Source organism: Mizuhopecten yessoensis, unplaced genomic scaffold (genome assembly GCF_002113885.1).
Source record: "Mizuhopecten yessoensis strain PY_sf001 unplaced genomic scaffold, ASM211388v2 scaffold10687, whole genome shotgun sequence".
In the NCBI taxonomy this organism is placed as follows: domain Eukaryota; kingdom Metazoa; phylum Mollusca; class Bivalvia; order Pectinida; family Pectinidae; genus Mizuhopecten; species Mizuhopecten yessoensis.
Genome location: NW_018408671.1, coordinates 655,414 through 676,275, shown reverse-complemented (window position 1 = coordinate 676,275; position 20,862 = coordinate 655,414). Strand labels below are relative to the sequence as shown.

At 36.3% G+C, this 20,862-nt stretch overlaps 1 protein-coding gene across 4 annotated transcripts in view; it reads left to right on the top strand.

Annotated features, from left to right (window-relative positions):
* Positions 1–6,271, top strand: part of LOC110461842 (BTB/POZ domain-containing protein 17-like) — a 31,806-nt gene extending 25,535 nt beyond the window's left edge. For all 4 annotated transcript variants that reach the window (XM_021515541.1, XM_021515539.1, XM_021515540.1 and 1 more), the window contains one exon: positions 3,262–6,271. In XM_021515541.1, coding sequence (XP_021371216.1) covers positions 3,265–4,506 — 1,242 coding nt within the window. In that variant the 5' untranslated portion in view covers positions 3,262–3,264 and the 3' untranslated portion in view covers positions 4,507–6,271. The remainder of the gene's footprint in view (positions 1–3,261) is intronic.
* The last annotated feature ends 14,591 nt before the right edge of the window (positions 6,272–20,862 follow it).

Sequence of the window (20,862 nt, the reverse complement as noted above, 5' to 3'; positions counted from 1 at the left end):
TTATCCAGACTTTGTGAATTCAGAAACATGTGTTTTTGACACACGTCTCTAACAGGCCTGCTGTATCCCACGTACTGCACGCTATCATTAAGAATTTACCTGAGTATGTAACAATGAAAAAATAGGTAAAACTGTACATTCTGTGGGCCAAGTCCATGATTATGAAGACCAGAAAATGAATAATGGCAATTTCTGGAATTTCTGGAGTGAAATCAACGTTTATCCTTTAAGAATATGATAAAAAAAAACTTACTTCTTACTATTACCAGTAGGGTATGTATCATATATATACAAACTCCACAGAATGAGACATATATTGTCAAGTTAAATTTGTAAGCAAAATCTTTGGAGCGAATTATTTTATTTCATTATTATCACTTTCTGGTATGTGTACCTATCAAAATAAAAGAGCCTTGAATCTTTTGTAATCCATAGTGTATGTACTTAGGGTATTAACGTCTGTGTTCTGCTGGGATGTATTTAACCCAGTTCAGTATGTTGAAATTGAAGGGTGAGAGAGTGTACGGTTAGAGTAATTACACTAGTTTCCGCCTCAGTATGGAACATGGTATTTATGGTGCATTCGAGTGGGGTTTAATTATTGTCTAAATCTAAATCATGACCTATCAGACTTTCTGTTGGTGTAAACAGCCTTTGATCTAATTGATCACACAAGAACATATAAAACCTGATGGATATAGGTTAGTAAACCACAACGGCCGATGGATGACCATCCAGAGTCGAGCTATATATCATTCCTCACCCTCCAATCAGAGTTGTACAGTAAAAGTTTGAATTCTTGCGTGTGGAAATGTTCGCATTGTGAATCTTTGAACTGATTGTGATATGGAATATTTTACCTTGGGAATGGTTTAATAATCTGTGTATTCTATATTTATATAATCTATAAAGATATATTTGTGTGTAGATTTCTTGTTCATGCTAGTCTGCTCAGCGTGAAAATTGCAAGCATTTCCACGATGTAAAAAATTATCCACTTCTACCGTATATACAAATTTTATACACCTAGACTGCTCCACCCATCCAACTCTGATAGAATTACTCATCCTATGTGTAAATCGAAGGGTGAAATATTTACAAACAACCACAACATATTCAGACTTAAATGGTATGCAGGTACGCACCTTATTCTATAGAAAAGAAAATGAATTCTGATGAATGCAATCAAACTGGAACATCTAGTAACACCTTAGACTATATAAATACAGTTATTAACAGTTTCGCACCACAACACTTTATTGGGTGTGGTGACATCGTCAGTTTCACGCTATCTTTCCTGTGAAATAGATTCACTTGTAGATGTGGTGATATCGCCACTTTCACGCCATCTTTCCTGTGAAATAGATTCACTTGTAGATGTGGTGATATCTTCACTTTCACGCCATCTTTCCTATTAAATAGATTCACTTGTAGATGTGATGATATCGTCACTTTCACGCCATCTTTCCTGTGAAATAGATTCACTTGTAGATGTGGTGATATCGTCACTTTTACGTCATCTTTCCTGTGAAATAGATTCACTTGTAGATGTGGTGATATCGTCACTTTCATGGTATCTTTCCTGTGAAATAGATTCACTTGTAGATGCGACGTAGATTCCATCCCACACAGAATTCGCACAGAATTCACACAGGTGCTATATCGGGGGATTATCTGTGTTGCAGTGTAAGGTACTTCTGTGTGACTTTAATGTTGCCTAAACTTGCACTTTCTATATGAATACTGGTACATCACATTCCGAAAGAGCCAAAATTAAGTTACACATACAATCAAGATTTGTGAAATTTATGAAACGCTCATAACAAATTAACAAATCTTTTACCGGGGTATGTTGTATTAAAACTCTGTTAACTATCTATCGAAACATTTAAATTAAATAAGATGTATTAAAAAATAAACGTGATGGTTATTTGCATTTTTGTCTCGCAAGTCTCTGTCCATTACACCAAAACATGACTTGCTAATTCACACTTTTAAATACTTCTCAATATTGCTTATATTTACGTTGTTAATATCTCGAACAGCTTAAAGATTCAACATATTTACCCTGAATCATCGGCCTGTGATATCAGTTTAGCTATTCTGTTGTGTGACAATGGTGTGAAATTATATATTAAATATTCAAATCAATTCTTAAGGCCTTTATGCTGGTGAATATTGCTCCACTTCAAATGGATCATTTTGACATTTACATAAAATGGTTGATGGCATTTAATTTGTTGAACAAAACCCATAACACTTCTTTTAGAAAAAATAGCACCTTAGTTGCCGAATAATTAAGATGAAAAAAAGCATATTTGAATATTTCCAAATCAAAGAACAGGTATGAATTGCGAGTATGTGATAGTCTACACAGTCAGTTTGGTTTGTATATAGAATGTTTGCGTGTAATATATAGTGAAACTTGTGTTAGAAATCACTTGTTTATAAGAACCAACTGTCTATAAGGACCACCTGTTTATAAGAACCACCTGTTTATAAGAACCAACTGTCTATAAGGACCACCTGTTTATAAGGACCAGCTGCCTATCAAGGTGACATGTTAATATAAACCACCTCTTTATGAGAACCACATGTAAATGAGTGTCACCTGTTTATAAGACCTAAGTCTGTTAAAACCACCTGTCTATAAAGATCACCTGTCAAAGACAGTTCCTTTCTTCCTTGGTGCCTGTCATGTCTGTGTGGGTTGGCAGTTCCCAGCCACATTTAGCTGTAGATGTGTTTTGATAACAAATATCAATGATATCCCACAACATTTAAAATAATGTAGTTAGCCAGAATTTTTAAATCAAAATACTTGTATAACAAATCTCAGAAAGTCGTTCACTGTTGTTTTAATTGTGTATGTGTCAGGGGTTTTCCAAACCTCCTTTTGGTCCAAATAATCGATCCATTCTCTCTTTAATATAATGAATCTGATACTGCAAATGATTGAAGCTCCAGCAATCAACAAGTTAAAAAGATCAACACAACAGAGTGTTACATTGTCATTGTTTTGCAGGTTAGATGCCAATATTTTCCCTTTAATATTCATTCCCAATTTTATTGATCCCCGACCCTGATAAAATTGATAGGGAAACCTGTAAAGGTCTGCTTCATTATAAGCCCATGCTGTAATCTTTTGACTCTAATTTAAACTTGCATCTATCGTCAGGTAGCCAATAATAGGCTTGCCGTATTGGTAATTATATCCATTTGAGAAAAAATAGTAAATGCTGTCTTTTTCATGTTTTCCAGAAAATGGAATCACAAGTCCAGGAGGAAGAGAGTCACATACTTCGAGATGAAGGGAACTTCATTGAGGATGTTTCCAAATTCTACAACCAGGAGGCGCTGAGTGATGTGAAGTTAAAGGTGGGCGAGGAAGTATACCACGCCCACAAGTTCGTCCTCGCCAAGTCCAGTGATGTGTTCAGGACCATGCTGTATGAGAGCCGATGGTCACAAGAGAATTCCAGTGAATTTGAGCTCAGCGAGAGCATAGAGTGTCAGATTGTTTTTGACAAATTTTTACGTTTCCTTTACACAGCGGAGATCTCAATACGGGTAGAAACAGCAGTTGGAATTCTGTGTTTAGCAGACAAATACAATGTAATCTCACTGAAGAGCTTGTGTACAATGTACATGGTTGAGAACAGTAAATCGCCCCGTGTTCGTAACGCCCTGAGTTGGTACGCCTGGGCCAAAGCTCTGGGACTCGACGACCTCATTAACCAATGTGCCAAAACCATTGCCTGGAATGCAGACAGTTTATTGAAGCTCGAAGAATGGTCAAGCATGGACTTCGATTTTGTCAACGACATGCTACATAACTCAGAGCTGGTCGTTCTCAGTGAACATGTGTTGTACCTGGCCCTAGTCGCCTGGCTCACAGACGAACAACGGGAAGATTCTTTAAAAGTAAATGCAGAGAAATTGCTTCCGTTGATCCGTTTCCCACAGATGCTTGTAAAACAGCTGTATAAGATAGAACATTCAGACATCATGGAACGGGAAGATTGTAAGGACATTTTACATGAACTGGTTGGGAATGCCTACAGATACAGATCTTTGTGCCCTTCTCAGACGGAGCTGGAACTTTCATTTACAGATCCTTTCTACATGCCCAGAAATTACATAGATCTAACGGTTGACTCTGTGAGGATGCAGAATACGCTTAGGTTCGGCATACAGGTAGATGTTCGCACATACGCGGGGCCTGTCCCCTGCAGTCTTCGGGAGGGTGAATGGAAAATAACGTACCGTAAGAACGGAGACTGTTGGACTCTACAGATCTTTTGTCATGAATCTGCGACTGTGAACGGCGAGGCTCGTGTCCAAGCTGCAGTCATTATATACAATGATGAGGAGAAGGTTATACAGGTCGAACAAGTGCCCACCTATGTATGTTCCCGTGGTAACCATTTAGGCTTGAATATAAACGTGGATAACCTTGCTGATTCGAAGCTCATGGCCCTACTTTTGAAACCTGTGCCAAAATAGAGGGAGTTCAGCATTCAGTTTTATCCACTTCCTGGGTTACAATCAAAACATACACAAAACGTAACTATACACACACATTCTTAGCCTTTCCCACACACTTGTTATATGTAAACTAGGTTTGATGTGGCGTAACACATTTCACAGTCTCTCCCATACATTCTGTATAGCTTATCACGTCTATGGTTCATGCTTGATTTGTCTACGATTTTCGCAGTGTAATTTAACATCACATGACATAACAATACACAGTGACCCGTCACATCTTATGTCATATTTTTCACAAAATTAGAGAAGTCAAATTATGTATTTATTCAGAGAAAGAGAGTTTTTCTTTAATATGTTGGTTATGGGATAAACCAGACATCCAGATTGTGGGAAGTGATGATAACTTATTATCCAGTCTCCACACTTGTTTCTCATATTGTATGCCTTACAAATCATTTATTTTTCACAAGCCATTTTTGTGTGAATTCATGGTGTGACTCATCCGTGATTTAAAATCTTCTCTGACAATTAAATCCTAGAGAATTACTATAAATATTGAAACATCCCCTCAATCACAAATGCTCAAGTATTTATGAATATGACCTGTGAAAATACAAATGTAGTTCTCAAAACAAAGCATATGTGAAAATTTAGGGATTTGCAGAACCTAGTACGGTAATTTTATGCAAGGTTGTTAGGCGTTGGTTTTCACACACACACACACACACACACACACAAACACAAATAGAAAATTACTTGAATAAGAATTATTTTGATGTATATCTTTTCAATGAAATTCAAAATTATACAAAATGTCAAATCAACCTGCCTTAAAGATTCTATAGATTGACTCTGAGTCCTCGGTCTGTAATTTTAGTTTAGGTGTTGTGTTGTGTGACATTGATGTGAAATATTATATATTTAATATTCAAATCAATTCCAAAGGCTTTTATGCATGTGAATATTTCTCCACTTCAATTGGATTGATCCAGCATTTACATAAAATGATCGATGGCATTTGAATTGATAATTTATTTTGTCGAAAAAAATTCTTGCATAATACTTCACTCATAATAAAAAAACAGCAACCTAACTCTCAAAATAATTATGATAGAAAAATGTACACAAATATTAATTGTGTAGTATGTGACAGTGCACACTGTCAGTTTGGTTTTATCTGTAAATATAGAATGTTAAATTACAGAAAATATAAAAATAATGCCTCTCCCTAAATTCAATATCTGTCACAGAATTTCTCAAACCCAATAAAGTGTTGTGTATTAAAAATGTAGTTATAATGATGTCGCAGTGATCATGTTTACCCTATCAACATTGTGTCGTTAGATGTTAAAAAAATAGATGAAACAAATAAATTTTGAAATTTCCATTCCTAAATATTGTTATGATAGATAATGATAAAACTTAAGAGAAACGTGGCAGCTAGATTTCTGTTATAAACAAACATTCCAACATATACATTCCAAACTTATTGATGTAACCGAGGTAACACAACGTCTCTGTAGATACCATATTATGTAGATACCATATTATGTAGATACCATATTATGAGATCTTCTTTATTGGTTTTTTTTGTGAACTGAGACATACATTTACCAGAAAATTTACAATCTTTCAAATTTGTCCTGACGACAAAATCTAAAAATGTGTACAAGTACAATGAGTCCTTTTAGATAAAGCGTTAGTGTAAAATACCAAGGTTAAGCTGGTCTGTCTAGTGTAAAATATCAAGGTTAAGCTGGTCTGTCTAGTGTAAAATACCAAGGTTAATTAGTTGGTCTGTCTAGTGTAAAATACCAAGGTTAAGCTGGTCTGTCTAGTGTAAAATACCAAGGTTAAGCTGGTCTGTCTAGTGTAAAATACCAAGGTTAAGCTGGTCTGTCTAGTGTAAAATACCAAGGTTAAGCTGGTCTGTCTAGTGTAAAATACCAAGGTTAAGCTGGTCTGTCTAGTGTAAAATACCAAGGTTAAGCTGGTCTGTCTAGTGTAAAATACCAAGGTTAAGCTGGTCTGTCTAGTGTAAAATACCAAGGTTAAGCTGGTCTGTCTAGTGTAAAATACCAAGGTTAAGCTGGTCTGTCTAGTGTAAAATACCAAGGTTAAGCTGGTCTGTCTAGTGTAAAATACCAAGGTTAAGCTGGTCTGTCTAGTGTAAAATACCAAGGTTAAGCTGGTCTGTCTAGTGTAAAATACCAAGGTTAAGCTGGTCTGTCTAGTGTAAAATACCAAGGTTAAGCTGGTCTGTCTAGTGTAAAATACCAAGGTTAAGCTGGTCTGTCTAGTGTAAAATACCAAGGTTAAGCTGGTCTGTCTAGTGTAAAATACCAAGGTTAAGCTGGTCTGTCTAGTGTAAAATACCAAGGTTAAGCTGGTCTGTCTAGTGTAAAATACCAAGGTTAAGCTGGTCTGTCTAGTGTAAAATACCAAGGTTAAGCTGGTCTGTCTAGTGTAAAATACCAAGGTTAAGCTGGTCTGTCTAGTGTAAAATACCAAGGTTAAGCTGGTCTGTCTAGTGTAAAATACCAAGGTTAAGCTGGTCTGTCTAGTGTAAAATACCAAGGTTAAGCTGGTCTGTCTAGTGTAAAATACCAAGGTTAAGCTGGTCTGTCTAGTGTAAAATACCAAGGTTAAGCTGGTCTGTCTAGTGTAAAATACCAAGGTTAAGCTGGTCTGTCTAGTGTAAAATACCAAGGTTAAGCTGGTCTGTCTAGTGTAAAATACCAAGGTTAAGCTGGTCTGTCTAGTGTAAAATACCAAGGTTAAGCTGGTCTGTCTAGTGTAAAATACCAAGGTTAAGCTGGTCTGTCTAGTGTAAAATACCAAGGTTAAGCTGGTCTGTCTAGTGTAAAATACCAAGGTTAAGCTGGTCTGTCTAGTGTAAAATACCAAGGTTAAGCTGGTCTGTCTAGTGTAAAATACCAAGGTTAAGCTGGTCTGTCTAGTGTAAAATACCAAGGTTAAGCTGGTCTGTCTAGTGTAAAATACCAAGGTTAAGCTGGTCTGTCTAGTGTAAAATACCAAGGTTAAGCTGGTCTGTCTAGTGTAAAATACCAAGGTTAAGCTGGTCTGTCTAGTGTAAAATACCAAGGTTAAGCTGGTCTGTCTAGTGTAAAATACCAAGGTTAAGCTGGTCTGTCTAGTGTAAAATACCAAGGTTAAGCTGGTCTGTCTAGTGTAAAATACCAAGGTTAAGCTGGTCTGTCTAGTGTAAAATACCAAGGTTAAGCTGGTCTGTCTAGTGTAAAATACCAAGGTTAAGCTGGTCTGTCTAGTGTAAAATACCAAGGTTAAGCTGGTCTGTCTAGTGTAAAATACCAAGGTTAAGCTGGTCTGTCTAGTGTAAAATACCAAGGTTAAGCTGGTCTGTCTAGTGTAAAATACCAAGGTTAAGCTGGTCTGTCTAGTGTAAAATACCAAGGTTAAGCTGGTCTGTCTAGTGTAAAATACCAAGGTTAAGCTGGTCTGTCTAGTGTAAAATACCAAGGTTAAGCTGGTCTGTCTAGTGTAAAATACCAAGGTTAAGCTGGTCTGTCTAGTGTAAAATACCAAGGTTAAGCTGGTCTGTCTAGTGTAAAATACCAAGGTTAAGCTGGTCTGTCTAGTGTAAAATACCAAGGTTAAGCTGGTCTGTCTAGTGTAAAATACCAAGGTTAAGCTGGTCTGTCTAGTGTAAAATACCAAGGTTAAGCTGGTCTGTCTAGTGTAAAATACCAAGGTTAAGCTGGTCTGTCTAGTGTAAAATACCAAGGTTAAGCTGGTCTGTCTAGTGTAAAATACCAAGGTTAAGCTGGTCTGTCTAGTGTAAAATACCAAGGTTAAGCTGGTCTGTCTAGTGTAAAATACCAAGGTTAAGCTGGTCTGTCTAGTGTAAAATACCAAGGTTAAGCTGGTCTGTCTAGTGTAAAATACCAAGGTTAAGCTGGTCTGTCTAGTGTAAAATACCAAGGTTAAGCTGGTCTGTCTAGTGTAAAATACCAAGGTTAAGCTGGTCTGTCTAGTGTAAAATACCAAGGTTAAGCTGGTCTGTCTAGTGTAAAATACCAAGGTTAAGCTGGTCTGTCTAGTGTAAAATACCAAGGTTAAGCTGGTCTGTCTAGTGTAAAATACCAAGGTTAAGCTGGTCTGTCTAGTGTAAAATACCAAGGTTAAGCTGGTCTGTCTAGTGTAAAATACCAAGGTTAAGCTGGTCTGTCTAGTGTAAAATACCAAGGTTAAGCTGGTCTGTCTAGTGTAAAATACCAAGGTTAAGCTGGTCTGTCTAGTGTAAAATACCAAGGTTAAGCTGGTCTGTCTAGTGTAAAATACCAAGGTTAAGCTGGTCTGTCTAGTGTAAAATACCAAGGTTAAGCTGGTCTGTCTAGTGTAAAATACCAAGGTTAAGCTGGTCTGTCTAGTGTAAAATACCAAGGTTAAGCTGGTCTGTCTAGTGTAAAATACCAAGGTTAAGCTGGTCTGTCTAGTGTAAAATACCAAGGTTAAGCTGGTCTGTCTAGTGTAAAATACCAAGGTTAAGCTGGTCTGTCTAGTGTAAAATACCAAGGTTAAGCTGGTCTGTCTAGTGTAAAATACCAAGGTTAAGCTGGTCTGTCTAGTGTAAAATACCAAGGTTAAGCTGGTCTGTCTTGTGTAAATTACCAAGGTTAAGCTGGTCTGTCTAGTGTAAAATACCAAAGTTAAGCTGGTCTGTCTTGTGTAAAATACCAAGCTTAAGCTGGTCTGTCTAGTGTAAAATACCAAGGTTAAGCTGGTCTGTCTTGTGTAAAATACCAAGGTTAGGCTGGTCTGTCTTGTGTAAAATACCAAGGTTAAGCTCGTCTGTCTAGTGTAAAATACCAAGGTTAATTAGCTGGTCTGTCCTGTGAATTCGTTCAGTTTTATCAAAAACCAAGATTTGATAGACAGACTTGACAGGTATGTAGAGGATGTTCTGTCAGTGATGACATTCAACTGACACAATACTTGATCACCTGGAAAACCAGGTATTCAGGTTTTACAGCCGAGGCAGATTTTGATGTTCACATGTATAAGAGAGATAACATTTATGCATTATACAATTTTTGTCTGTTGTTTCTGAAAAGTACATTTTGTGTGTAGATAAATAGAGTATTCCGTTTACATAACATCTTTATCTTTATATAACATATTTATCTTTACATAACATCTTTATCTTTACATAACGTCTTTATCTATACACACGTGTCTTATATCACCCACCCGGAGCATTATTCCTTTGGAGTGGACAGGTTTTATATTATGCAGGTTTAATTTACATAGAAATGGGACCTGTAGGGAGGTTCTGGTTTATACAGGTTTGTAAGTTATACAGGTAAACTTTACATAGAAATATATACAATGGGATCTAGTGACTCTGGTTTATACAGGTGTCCAGATTATACCGGGCTACATTTAGATGTATCTAGTGGGACCTAATTGAAGATCTGGTTTATACAGGTGTCCAGATTATACAGAGCTACATGTAGAGGTATATAGTTGGACCTAATTGAAGATCTGGTTAATACAAGTGTCCAGATTATACAGGGCTACATGTAGAGGTATATAGTTGGACCTAATTGAAGATCTGGTTTATACAGGTGTCCAGATTATACAGGGCTACATGTAGAGGTTTACAATGGGACCTAATTGAAGATCTGGTTTATACAGGTGTCCAGATTATACAGAGCTACATGTAGAGGTATATAGTTGGACCTAATTGAAGATCTGGTTAATACAGGTGTCCAGATTATACAGGGCTACATGTAGAGGTTTACAATGGGACCTAATTGAAGATTTAGTTTATACAGGTGTCCAGATTATACAGGGCTACATCTAGAGGTTTACAATGGGACCTAATTGAAGATCTAGTTTATACAGGTGTCCAGATTATACAGGGTTTCATGTAGAGGTATATAGTGGGACCTAATTGACGATCTGATCCATATAGATTCTTGTTTTTTATACAGATTCAATTTACACACAAATATATACAGTGAGATGTGTCTGAAGGTGGATCTGGTGAGGACACGTTCGTGGTTGTATAGACACAGATGTAGATGAAGGTTTGGACCAGGTACAGTGTAGGCTTTATTGATAAATATTTATCATGGAACTTTCTGCATTAGGAATTACAAAAGGTTTGAAAAATGATTTTCTACACCCAAGTATTTTTCCTCTTTCATACTTTAAGTATTAATAAAACAGATTATATTGCACTCAGCTGTGTATTCACATATATTCATGTTTGTACAAGTATTCAAGCCCAACCATCAATAAGATGGTGCTGTTCACCTGCTTTCTGGGGATTTTACATATAGAATATAAAGGTAAACAGACTAAGACTTTAACAAAAACGTACATACCATATTTGTTCTGTTAAATACCCGGGCCTCCTTGATAAATACCCAAATTGCCTTTCTTTTTCACTCTTTAGATAATATCATCATTGTACTGTATTTCTTACCTTCATAAAATGAACATTGTACATTATTAGTACAAAATAGTCTTTATTTTATAATTCCTACCCAATTCATAAATGGACACTTACAGCCTTGAACATTTGAAAAAAATGTTAAACCATCAGGAAAGGTATAAACTTAATAGAATATCTACGGTAATATTTACCTGCCTAAATTCACTACCAATAGTATTGTCTGAAATTGAATGCAACTTGACAAGGATGTAAGAGTTATCTCCCCTGATCTGTTTTTATTGTGTTATACAACCCATGCAACCAAATTCAGTTTTCACTCAGTTTCTTAGAAAACTTGGTGGCATTAATCACTATCAGATGTAGTTGTACATATAGCGACATACTGTTGGACTGTTACTATGATTTATTGTTTAGGAAGGACATTTAAGTCCGTCTATAGATCATAATTATATGTTGTACTATAGGTTCCAAGAAAACTATACTTCTTTGATCTGTAATATAAGTCTGGACTAAAGTCTAAGATATGTGATAAGTAAATTTGAGTTATCTCCCCTGAGTTCAAGTCTAAGATACTGGTCTAGCCCAAGTATTCAGTCCTAGATATGGAGTCCAAACTAAATTGAATAAATATTACAGAAATATAGATTATTAAAGAATGAGCTTGAGGTCCCAGTAAAGTAAGGCTTATTGCGGCCAGATGAAAAGAAATATCCACACACATGCTCTTTTGGGACAGATATATACAATATGTTCAAATCTGTCTCTGTAATATCGGGATCATTGGTCTTAGTCAGGGAATCTATGTGTAAGTGTATTGTGGCTTTCAGTTTATAAAATCTCAGGTCAGATTTTATCTAGTCTACTGCCGCATAGATATTACAATGACTTTACCTAATTATGTGTTAACATGTGGTTCATACAGGCCATGAAAAACACAGCTCACATGTCAGTTCTTGCTGGAAAAGTGCCGGAATTAATTCAATGACTCTTGTGCTTGATTATATAAAATGAAGAAATGTTCCTGCAGTCTTTTCTATGGAGAACTGTTTCAGAGGTTTGTGTCAAAACAGATTTATTGTATAATGTTAATATTATTCAAAATCTGATGTGATTGGCTTTAATATTTCTAGCACTTAAAAAGTGCTAGAAAAGGGCTTATATTTTAATAGTCTTAAAATGTCTGTATGAACCATGAAACATTAGGCCAACCTTAAAATGTTGGTTGCTGTGCACAAATCCACTTCATGAAAAACTGATGTACAAGACACCATTGTTCAATATTTGGATTTGAAAATATATGTTAGTAATTTGTTGTTTAAACAATCAAGCCCCAGTTGTTGTTTTCTTTCTTTGTGAATCATTTTGAGAGAAAATAGCTCTCTTATGATCTATGTAGATTACACATTACACCTGTGTTTTTTGTAAGAGTTAAGGATGTATACTACTTCTCAAAAAATACCTGTATTTTCTGTAAGAGTTTAGCTAAATATTAAGTACACAGCCCGAAACCAATTTTTATGGTTGGCCTTATGCTATATTTGATTTCATTCCTTTGATAATCATTTGAATTATTAATCTGTATCAGAGTGCAATATAAGTTAATTATATAATTTATTTCTACAATGTACATTGTATGTACATGTAGACGTTTCCTCTGGAACTTGAGAAATATATTTTACAAACTCTGTATTGATGTTGTGTTGTTTATTTAAAGGATGGGTATTATCAGAAACTCAGTGCACATATTATTAAATGAAAAACAAGTCTTATAAGATTATTTACCTCAATACCAACTTTAATTAAAATTGAACACAACCTGAGTTTTGACCAATCAGAGGTCAGTCCACAGCGTCTTCCTTGTTGAATGAATAAACATTAGTCTTGTGAGTTTTTGATTCTGTAAAACACCTACACTCCAAAGCTGAGCAGAAGCGGACAATATCTAAATTTTGAGGCTAGTGGCAAGTTTACTGCAGTCATCTTGTTTGATAAAACAAGAGGCCCAGAGGGCCTGTATTGCTCACCTGGATATCTAGGCAATCATGGCAAAATATTCTCCAAATGAGATCCAAGGGAATAAGCCAGACCCCAAGGCCAATCCTTGTAGCATATCTGTATTAGATTTTTAATGCCCAGCAATTTTATGTATGGTTATGGGGAGGTGATCTCAACTGTTTCCAAGCTGTGACTCAGAAACTAGGTCCCTATGGTTGTGGCCAGACCCATGGATCGAATCTAATATCATGACTGCATTCGTCTCTTTATGCCCAGCATTAATTTGTATATATAGTTTCGAATGGGGATCTCAAACGTTTCATAGTTATAACCCAGGGGTTAAGTCTGCAAGGGTGGGGCAGACCTTGGGGTCAATTCTAATATTATGACTGCATTCGTCTCTTTATGCCCAACACTTGTATATATAGTTTTGGGGTGGGGATCTTAACCGTTCGAAGTTATGACCAAGGGTTTAAGTCTCCAAGGGTGGGGCAGACCCTTGGGCCACCCTTTATGCGTATGTGCATTCATCTCTTTATACTCAGCAATTGTATATATGGTTATAGGGTGGGGATCTCAAACGTTTCCAAGCTGTGACTCAGAAACTAGGTCCCTAGAGGTTCGGTCAGACCCCCGGGTCTATTCTAATATCATGACTGCATTCGTCTCTTTATGCCCAGCATATTGTATATAAAGTTTTGGGGTGGGGATCTCAACCGTTTCAAAGTAATGACCCAGTGACTATGTCTCCAAGTGTGGGACCAGACCCATCCTGGAAGCATAAGTGCATAAGACCCATCCTGGAAGCATAAGTGCATAAGACCCATCCTGAAAGCATAAGTGCATTCTTATGGTTATACGGTGGGGATCTCAACCATTTCCAAGTAATTAACTTTTTTTGGCCTTAGCCCGGGGGGTCAGCCCCACCATTTGTACAATTTTGAATCCCCACTTCCCATGAATGCTTCTGACCAAATATGATTTATATCCGTTGCATAGTTCTACGAAAGAAGTCGTTTATAGCAATATAGCCAAATTGCTCACTTTTGGCCCCGCCCCTCAGCCCCATCATTTGTACAATTTTGAATCCCCACCACCTAGGGATGCTTACAGTCAAATTTAATTAAATTCCAATCAGTGGTTAAGAAGAAGTCGTTTAAAGAAATTGTTGACGTATGGACGGACGACGGACGTACGACGGAAGCCACGGTATGGCATAAGCTCATCTTGGTCCTTCGGACCCGGTGAGCTAACAAGGACCTTGTGATACATCTAGTGTTTGCAGTACCATTAAACAACTATGTACTAAATTTGAACAAAATCGGACAATATTTAAATTTGAATTAATCAGAAGGCAGAAAACGGCAAGCAGTTTAAAGAAAAATATCAGTTACTTTAGATCACCATGTAAGCATCCCTCGAACAGAGCCAATGTTCCAGGAGCTGCGTCGGCCATGTTTCATGATGGATTGGAAAATTAATTGCTTAAACATGCACATGCCTACCTCTGCTCCTGTGAATTTTCATGAGGATCCAAAGTGGGAATAACAACTACCATTTAAGGACTTTGGTATGTCCCAGCCTCAGGACAGAACCCATTGCCTTCTTGCTGAGGTGAACGTTCAACACTAAAGCCATTTGTGTGCCAAATTGCAGGGCTCAAATACAAATCCCCAATTCTGTATGGGGCTCCCACATTAGTTCCAGTTTACAACATGCAGTGGGTAACAGCAGGTATGCCCATTTCTCATCCCGGACCTGCAGCGATGTCTTTGATAGACGGATCATCCGAAAGAGATACTAACCATGATCAGCATTTATTTTGATCTTTTCAGGAAATTTTAAGATTGAAACAATCTTTCTCAAATATGTATAAAATAATTAAGGAGTATTTACTCCAGCACATTAAGCATATTGTTCTTCTCGACAACAAGATAACGCATTTCAAATAAAAATATTGAATACACACAGTAAACGGTTACCTCACAAAATGAATGAATAAATATATTTTTTTACGGAATATAATAAGATGTAATTGTAGCAGTTTGTAATTAGACATTAAAGTGATTACATTACGTAATAAAACACTAAATGTGAAATTTCTTTGTGCTTGCTAATTGCTTTCAAAAATGTTTTATATATGTAGAACAGTCATATGGTACTGTTTAACACTGAACTCTGACCAGAAATCTGAAGGTTTGTTATCAGCAACAGAAAGGTGTGTGTGTGTGTTAAATTAAAGGTTTACAGTTGATATATATCAGCAGTTATTCAAATCTTTGAAAGATAGCATTTATTTTCGAAATCGTATGACAACTGCTTTTGTACAATTAATATTATCTTGTCATCACATGACGTAGCTTTACTGATCTAAGTAACCCCGAACTCTTCCTGTAAAATTGTCATCACATGACGTAGCTTTACTGATCTTAGTAGCCCCGAACTCTTCCTGTAAAATTGTCATCACATGACCAAGCTTTACTGATCTAAGTAACCTCGAACTCTTCATGTAAAATTGTCATCACATGATGTAGCTTTACTGATCTAAGTAACCGCGAACTCTTCATGTAAAATTTTCATCATATGATGTAGCTTTACTGATCTAAGTAACCCCGAACTCTTCATGTAAAATTGTCATCACATGATGTAGCTTTACTGATCTAAGTAACCTTGAGCTCTGCATGTAAAATTGTCATCATATGACGTAGCTTTACTTATCTAAGTAACCCCGAACTCTTCATGTAAAATTGTCATCACATGATGTAGCTTTACTGATCTAAGTAACCGCGAACTCTTCATGTAAAATTGTCATTACATGACGTAGCTTTACTGATCTAAGTAACCCCGAACTCTTCATGTAAAATTGTCATCATATGATGTAGCTTTACTGATCTAAGTAACCGCGAACTTTTCATGTAAAATTGTCATTACATGACGTAGCTTTACTGATCTAAGTAACCCCGAAATCTTCATGTAAAATTGTCATCTCATGACGTAGCTTTACTGATCCAAGTTACCCCGAACTCTTCATGTAAAATTGGCATCACATGACGTCGCTTTACTGATCTAAGTAACCCCGAAATCTTCATGAAAAATTGTCATCACATGACGTAGCTTTACTGATCTAAGTAACCCCGAAATCTTCATGCAAAATTGTCATCACATGACGTAGCTTTACTGATCCAAGTTACCCCGAACTCTTCATGTAAAATTGTCATCACATGACGTAGCTTTACTGATCTAAGTAACCCCGAACTCTTCATGTAAAATTGTCATCATATGATGTAGCTTTACTGATCTAAGTAACCCCGAAACTCTTCATGTAAAATTGTCATCACATGACGTAGCTTTACTGATCTAAGTAACCCCGAACTCTCCATGTAAAATTGTCATCACATGATGTAGCTTTACTGATCCAAGTAACCCCGAACTCTTCATGCAAAATTGTCATCATATGACGTTAAGTTACCCCGAACTCTTTATGTAAAATTGTCATCACATGATGTAGCTTTACTGATCTAAGTTATCCCGACCTCTTCATGTAAAATTGTCATCACATGATGTAGCTTTACTGATCTAAGTTATCCCGACCTCTTCATGTAAAATTGTCATCACATGATGTAGCTTTAATGATCTAAGTAACCCCGAACTCTTCATGTAAAATTGTCATCACATGACCTAGCTTTACTGATCTAAGTAACCCCGAAACTCTTCATGTAAAATTGTCATCACATGATGTAGTTACTGATATAAGTAACCCCGAACTCTTCATGTAAATGTTAACACGAATAAATCATCGAAAATTGATCTCATGCATATTTAATACATTTTATTTCAAAGTTGAACAACAATTTCGTTATATATACCAACAAGCTGCATAATGTTTGGTTGAAATTGAAAACAATATATGATTTGATTTCTTATGTACTTTTTATTGAACAGAAAAAGTCCCCTGACTGATACTCCTAAAAACTCTCCCTGCAGGATTAGATGATGCCTTCTGTTGCTTTCAACTTAAACATTCAAGCTAGACCACTTCAATGTGAAAAAAATTCAAAGTATATATATATATATATATATAGTACATACTGATTGTTATCACTTAAGACAAATTTTACTTACAGAATGTTCACGTATTGAATTCTGTTAAAGAATTTATGTATTTATTATTTTGTAAAATCAATTGAAAATCATGTGAAAATACAAAGTAAAATGGTTATTACTCTGAGCTGGATACGAGCTTTGTTGACATTTTAGCAAAAAATAGAAGTCCGTAGTCTTCTGTGGGAAAAGACCGATTAAGTTCACAGCTTTAGTTCATCTTTGGTACAGAACCTTACCTCCATATTTGATTGGAATCAGTTTGTGTTAGCTTGCTTGGACTATACTGCATCATTCTCTTTTAAGGTGAAGTGTAAAGAGCTTTAATCAATACTATTGACTTGTTAATTATTGAATAGAACGAAATAATAGACGTATTTTTAACCGAGTTCTTTGCAAAACCATTTACACAATTGACATTGAATAAGAAGTTAAAAAAGTGTCCTATTATTAATCTCTAAATAAGTATGTATTTGAATATTAACAGTAACTATGGAAACATCACGAAAACTAAGAAAGCATTTCAGGCTCATTTCACGCTATCTTCCAGACGTGTTTTAGATTCCACCATTCTTCTGATTAAGAAACATGATCAGTATTGGTAATCGCTTATATATCATTGAATAAAGGTCTTGTGTCGTATACAAGATATGTGTCATTGAACAAAGGTTTTGTGTCGTTGTATACAAGATCTGTGTCACTGAACAAAGGTCTTGTGTTATTGTATACAAGATCTGTGTCATTGAATAAAAGTCTTGTGTCGTTGTATACAAGATCTGTGTCATTGAACAAAGGTCTCGTGTCGTTGTATACAAGATATGTGTCACTGAACAAAGGTCTTGTGTCGTTATATACAAGATATGTGTCACTGAACAAAGGTCTTGTGTCGTTGTATACAAGATCTGTGTCATTGAACAAAGGTTTTGTGTCGTTGTATACAAGATCTGTGTCATTGAATAAAGGTTTTGTGTCGTTGTATACAAGATCTGTGTCATTGAACAAAAGTCTCGTGTCGTTGTAAACAAGATCTGTGTCATTGAATAAAGGTCTCGTGTTGTTGTGTACAAGATCTGTGTCATTGAACAAAGGTCTCGTGTTGTTGTGTACAAGATCTGTGTCATTGAACAAAAGTCATGTGTCGTTGTATACAAGATCTGTGTCATTGAACAAAAGTCTTGTGTTGTTGTAAACAAGATCTGTGTCATTGAATAAAGGTCTCGTGTCGTTGTATACAAGAGCTGTGTCATTGAACAAAGGTCTCGTGTTGTTGTGTACAAGATCTGTGTCATTGAACAAAAGTCATGTGTCGTTGTATACAAGATCTGTGTCATTGAACAAAAGTCTCGTGTCGTTGTAAACAAGATCTGTGTCATTGAATAAAGGTCTCGGGTCGTTGAATACAAGATCTGTGTCATTGAATAGAGGTTAGTTGTTAGTGTATAGAAGTTATAAGTCGTTGTATATATCTTATGAGTCAATGTAGAAAGGTCATGTTGCTTTGTATAGATTTGTATAGGTATGCTCTGGTTACATGTCATTGTGTCAAGGTTATGGTTTATATGGCCTCACTTCCCTAATTACAGCATCTACAAATTCATAGCTTTCTTGCATGTTCTTTGTACTGTGTAACACAAAGCAGAAACATCATTCGATTCAATACCGAATGCGCAGTAATAACAAAATCGCTGAATACAGAGTCTCTTGTACGTCTCCGTAGAGCAAAACCCAGGCTAGTTGTATGATGAACGGAACAGCGCAGGCCCAATCGACGAGGCTCATTCATAAGGCGTTGATGAGACCATTTGTGTACAGGCTCTGTATCTACAATCACTTATAGACGGAATTCTGTGTGTATACTCTTGTTTTACTTACCTTTGTATTTTTGCTACCTGTAATAGTTCAAGCATTCATATTTAGTTTTAGAACACGGAAACAAAGCCCATTGAACATTGTTATTCCTAAGAGAACAACACATGAAAGCACTAAGCTAAATATTCAAAGAATGTTGTAATTAAACTTAAACAGGTTGATATCTAGACAAAGTATAGTATCATTTGAGTTGCCACTTAGAATAAGAACTAAAAAAGCACGGAATTTTTCGAGACACACAGACATGAGAATCACAACCATTCATTATTAAAACCAAAATTCCGTTCAGAATTATAATACTCAGGCCAATATAGAACTGGACGCTATAAATACGTAAATGGTTGACGGGATGCCCACAATAGAGATCGATATTGTGTTGTTATCAATAAGTTGACCTCCAGACATTGCTTCGATACACAGATTGTCAACACAACACCACATGTCAGAATATTTAGTGTCTGATTTCTTACGTTACTATATATACAGACAATACATGTTGAGCTCTGAGAGATTTTAACACCTTTCCGTTAGTATACTTCGTATGTATATCCACACGCAGGATAATAATCTAATCTAATATTGTAGGCTGTTTCAAATCCCCTGTTAGATACAGTCATTTTTTTTTTTATTTTTTTATTTTTTCACAAGTTTTATTGATATATAAAACAACAACAACATAAACGTCCACTCACTCACCAACATTGTGATGCCATTACCTCAATCGTCATCATCATCATCATCATCATCATCATCATCATCATCATCATCATCTCACATACATTGTGATGTTATAACCTTCATCATCATCATCATCATCATCATCATCATCATCAACAACATCATCATCATCATCATCATCATCATCATCTCACATACATAGTGATGTTATTATCTCCATCATCCTCATCATCATCATCATCATCATCATCATCTCACATACATAGTGATGTTATTATCTCCATCATCCTCATCATCATCATCATTCATCATCAACATCATCAACATCATCATCATCATCATCATCATCATCACCATCATCTCACATACATTTTGATGCTATTACCTCCATCATCATCATTATCATCAGCATCATCATCATCAACATCCATCATCATCATTCATTATCAACATCATCATCCTCCATTCATGTATGATGAAATGATTTCATATACTATAAGTTGCATCACAACATTAACACATACATAATCGCCCTTACTCCCACCCACCCATACACACACTCTTACATACAAACACAAACAAGTAAGGATACAGTCATTATAGTTACCGACAATCTAATTATTTCACAAACAACAAACTGATTCTGTCCATCCACCTGGCAGATGTCGTTGTTATATTTATGTCAAATCTCTCCCACGAACTCGCTTTCTTGAATACAGCAACAACACATTGGCAGCTTCCTCACGTGTTCTTTGTACTGTGTAACACGGAGCAGAAAAATCATAGGATTCAAAGCCGAATTCGCCGAAATGGCAAAATCGCTGAACAGTATAAGAGCCTCCGGTATGTCCCTGTAAAGCAAGTACCAAGCTATGCGCATGATGTACGGAAACAAGCAGGTCAGAGCGGCGAGGCTCATAGCGGTCAACGTCAAATAGGTCTTCACAAGGCTGCGATGTGACGTCCGTCGTGAGCTTCGGTCGTCCTCTCTGTAGAATTTCAATGTTTCACGTAATCGTTTTATTGGTCCCGGAGTTATCTTCTTGCTTCTAATTCCGGTTGATCGGATTGCTTCCCTTGTACACCTGGAGTTGAGTTGATTAGAGCCAAACTTTACTTTCGATTGAAATAAAAGCTTTTTGTTGGCCTCTTTCCTATTGACATCGTTTGGTTTCGACCCACATGTTGAAACTGAATGCGATCTTCCAGGACTGACGTTGAGTTTATCAAAAGGATGTCCCTTATCAATTTGATTTGTGACGTCATTCTTTAGAGAAGAAGAT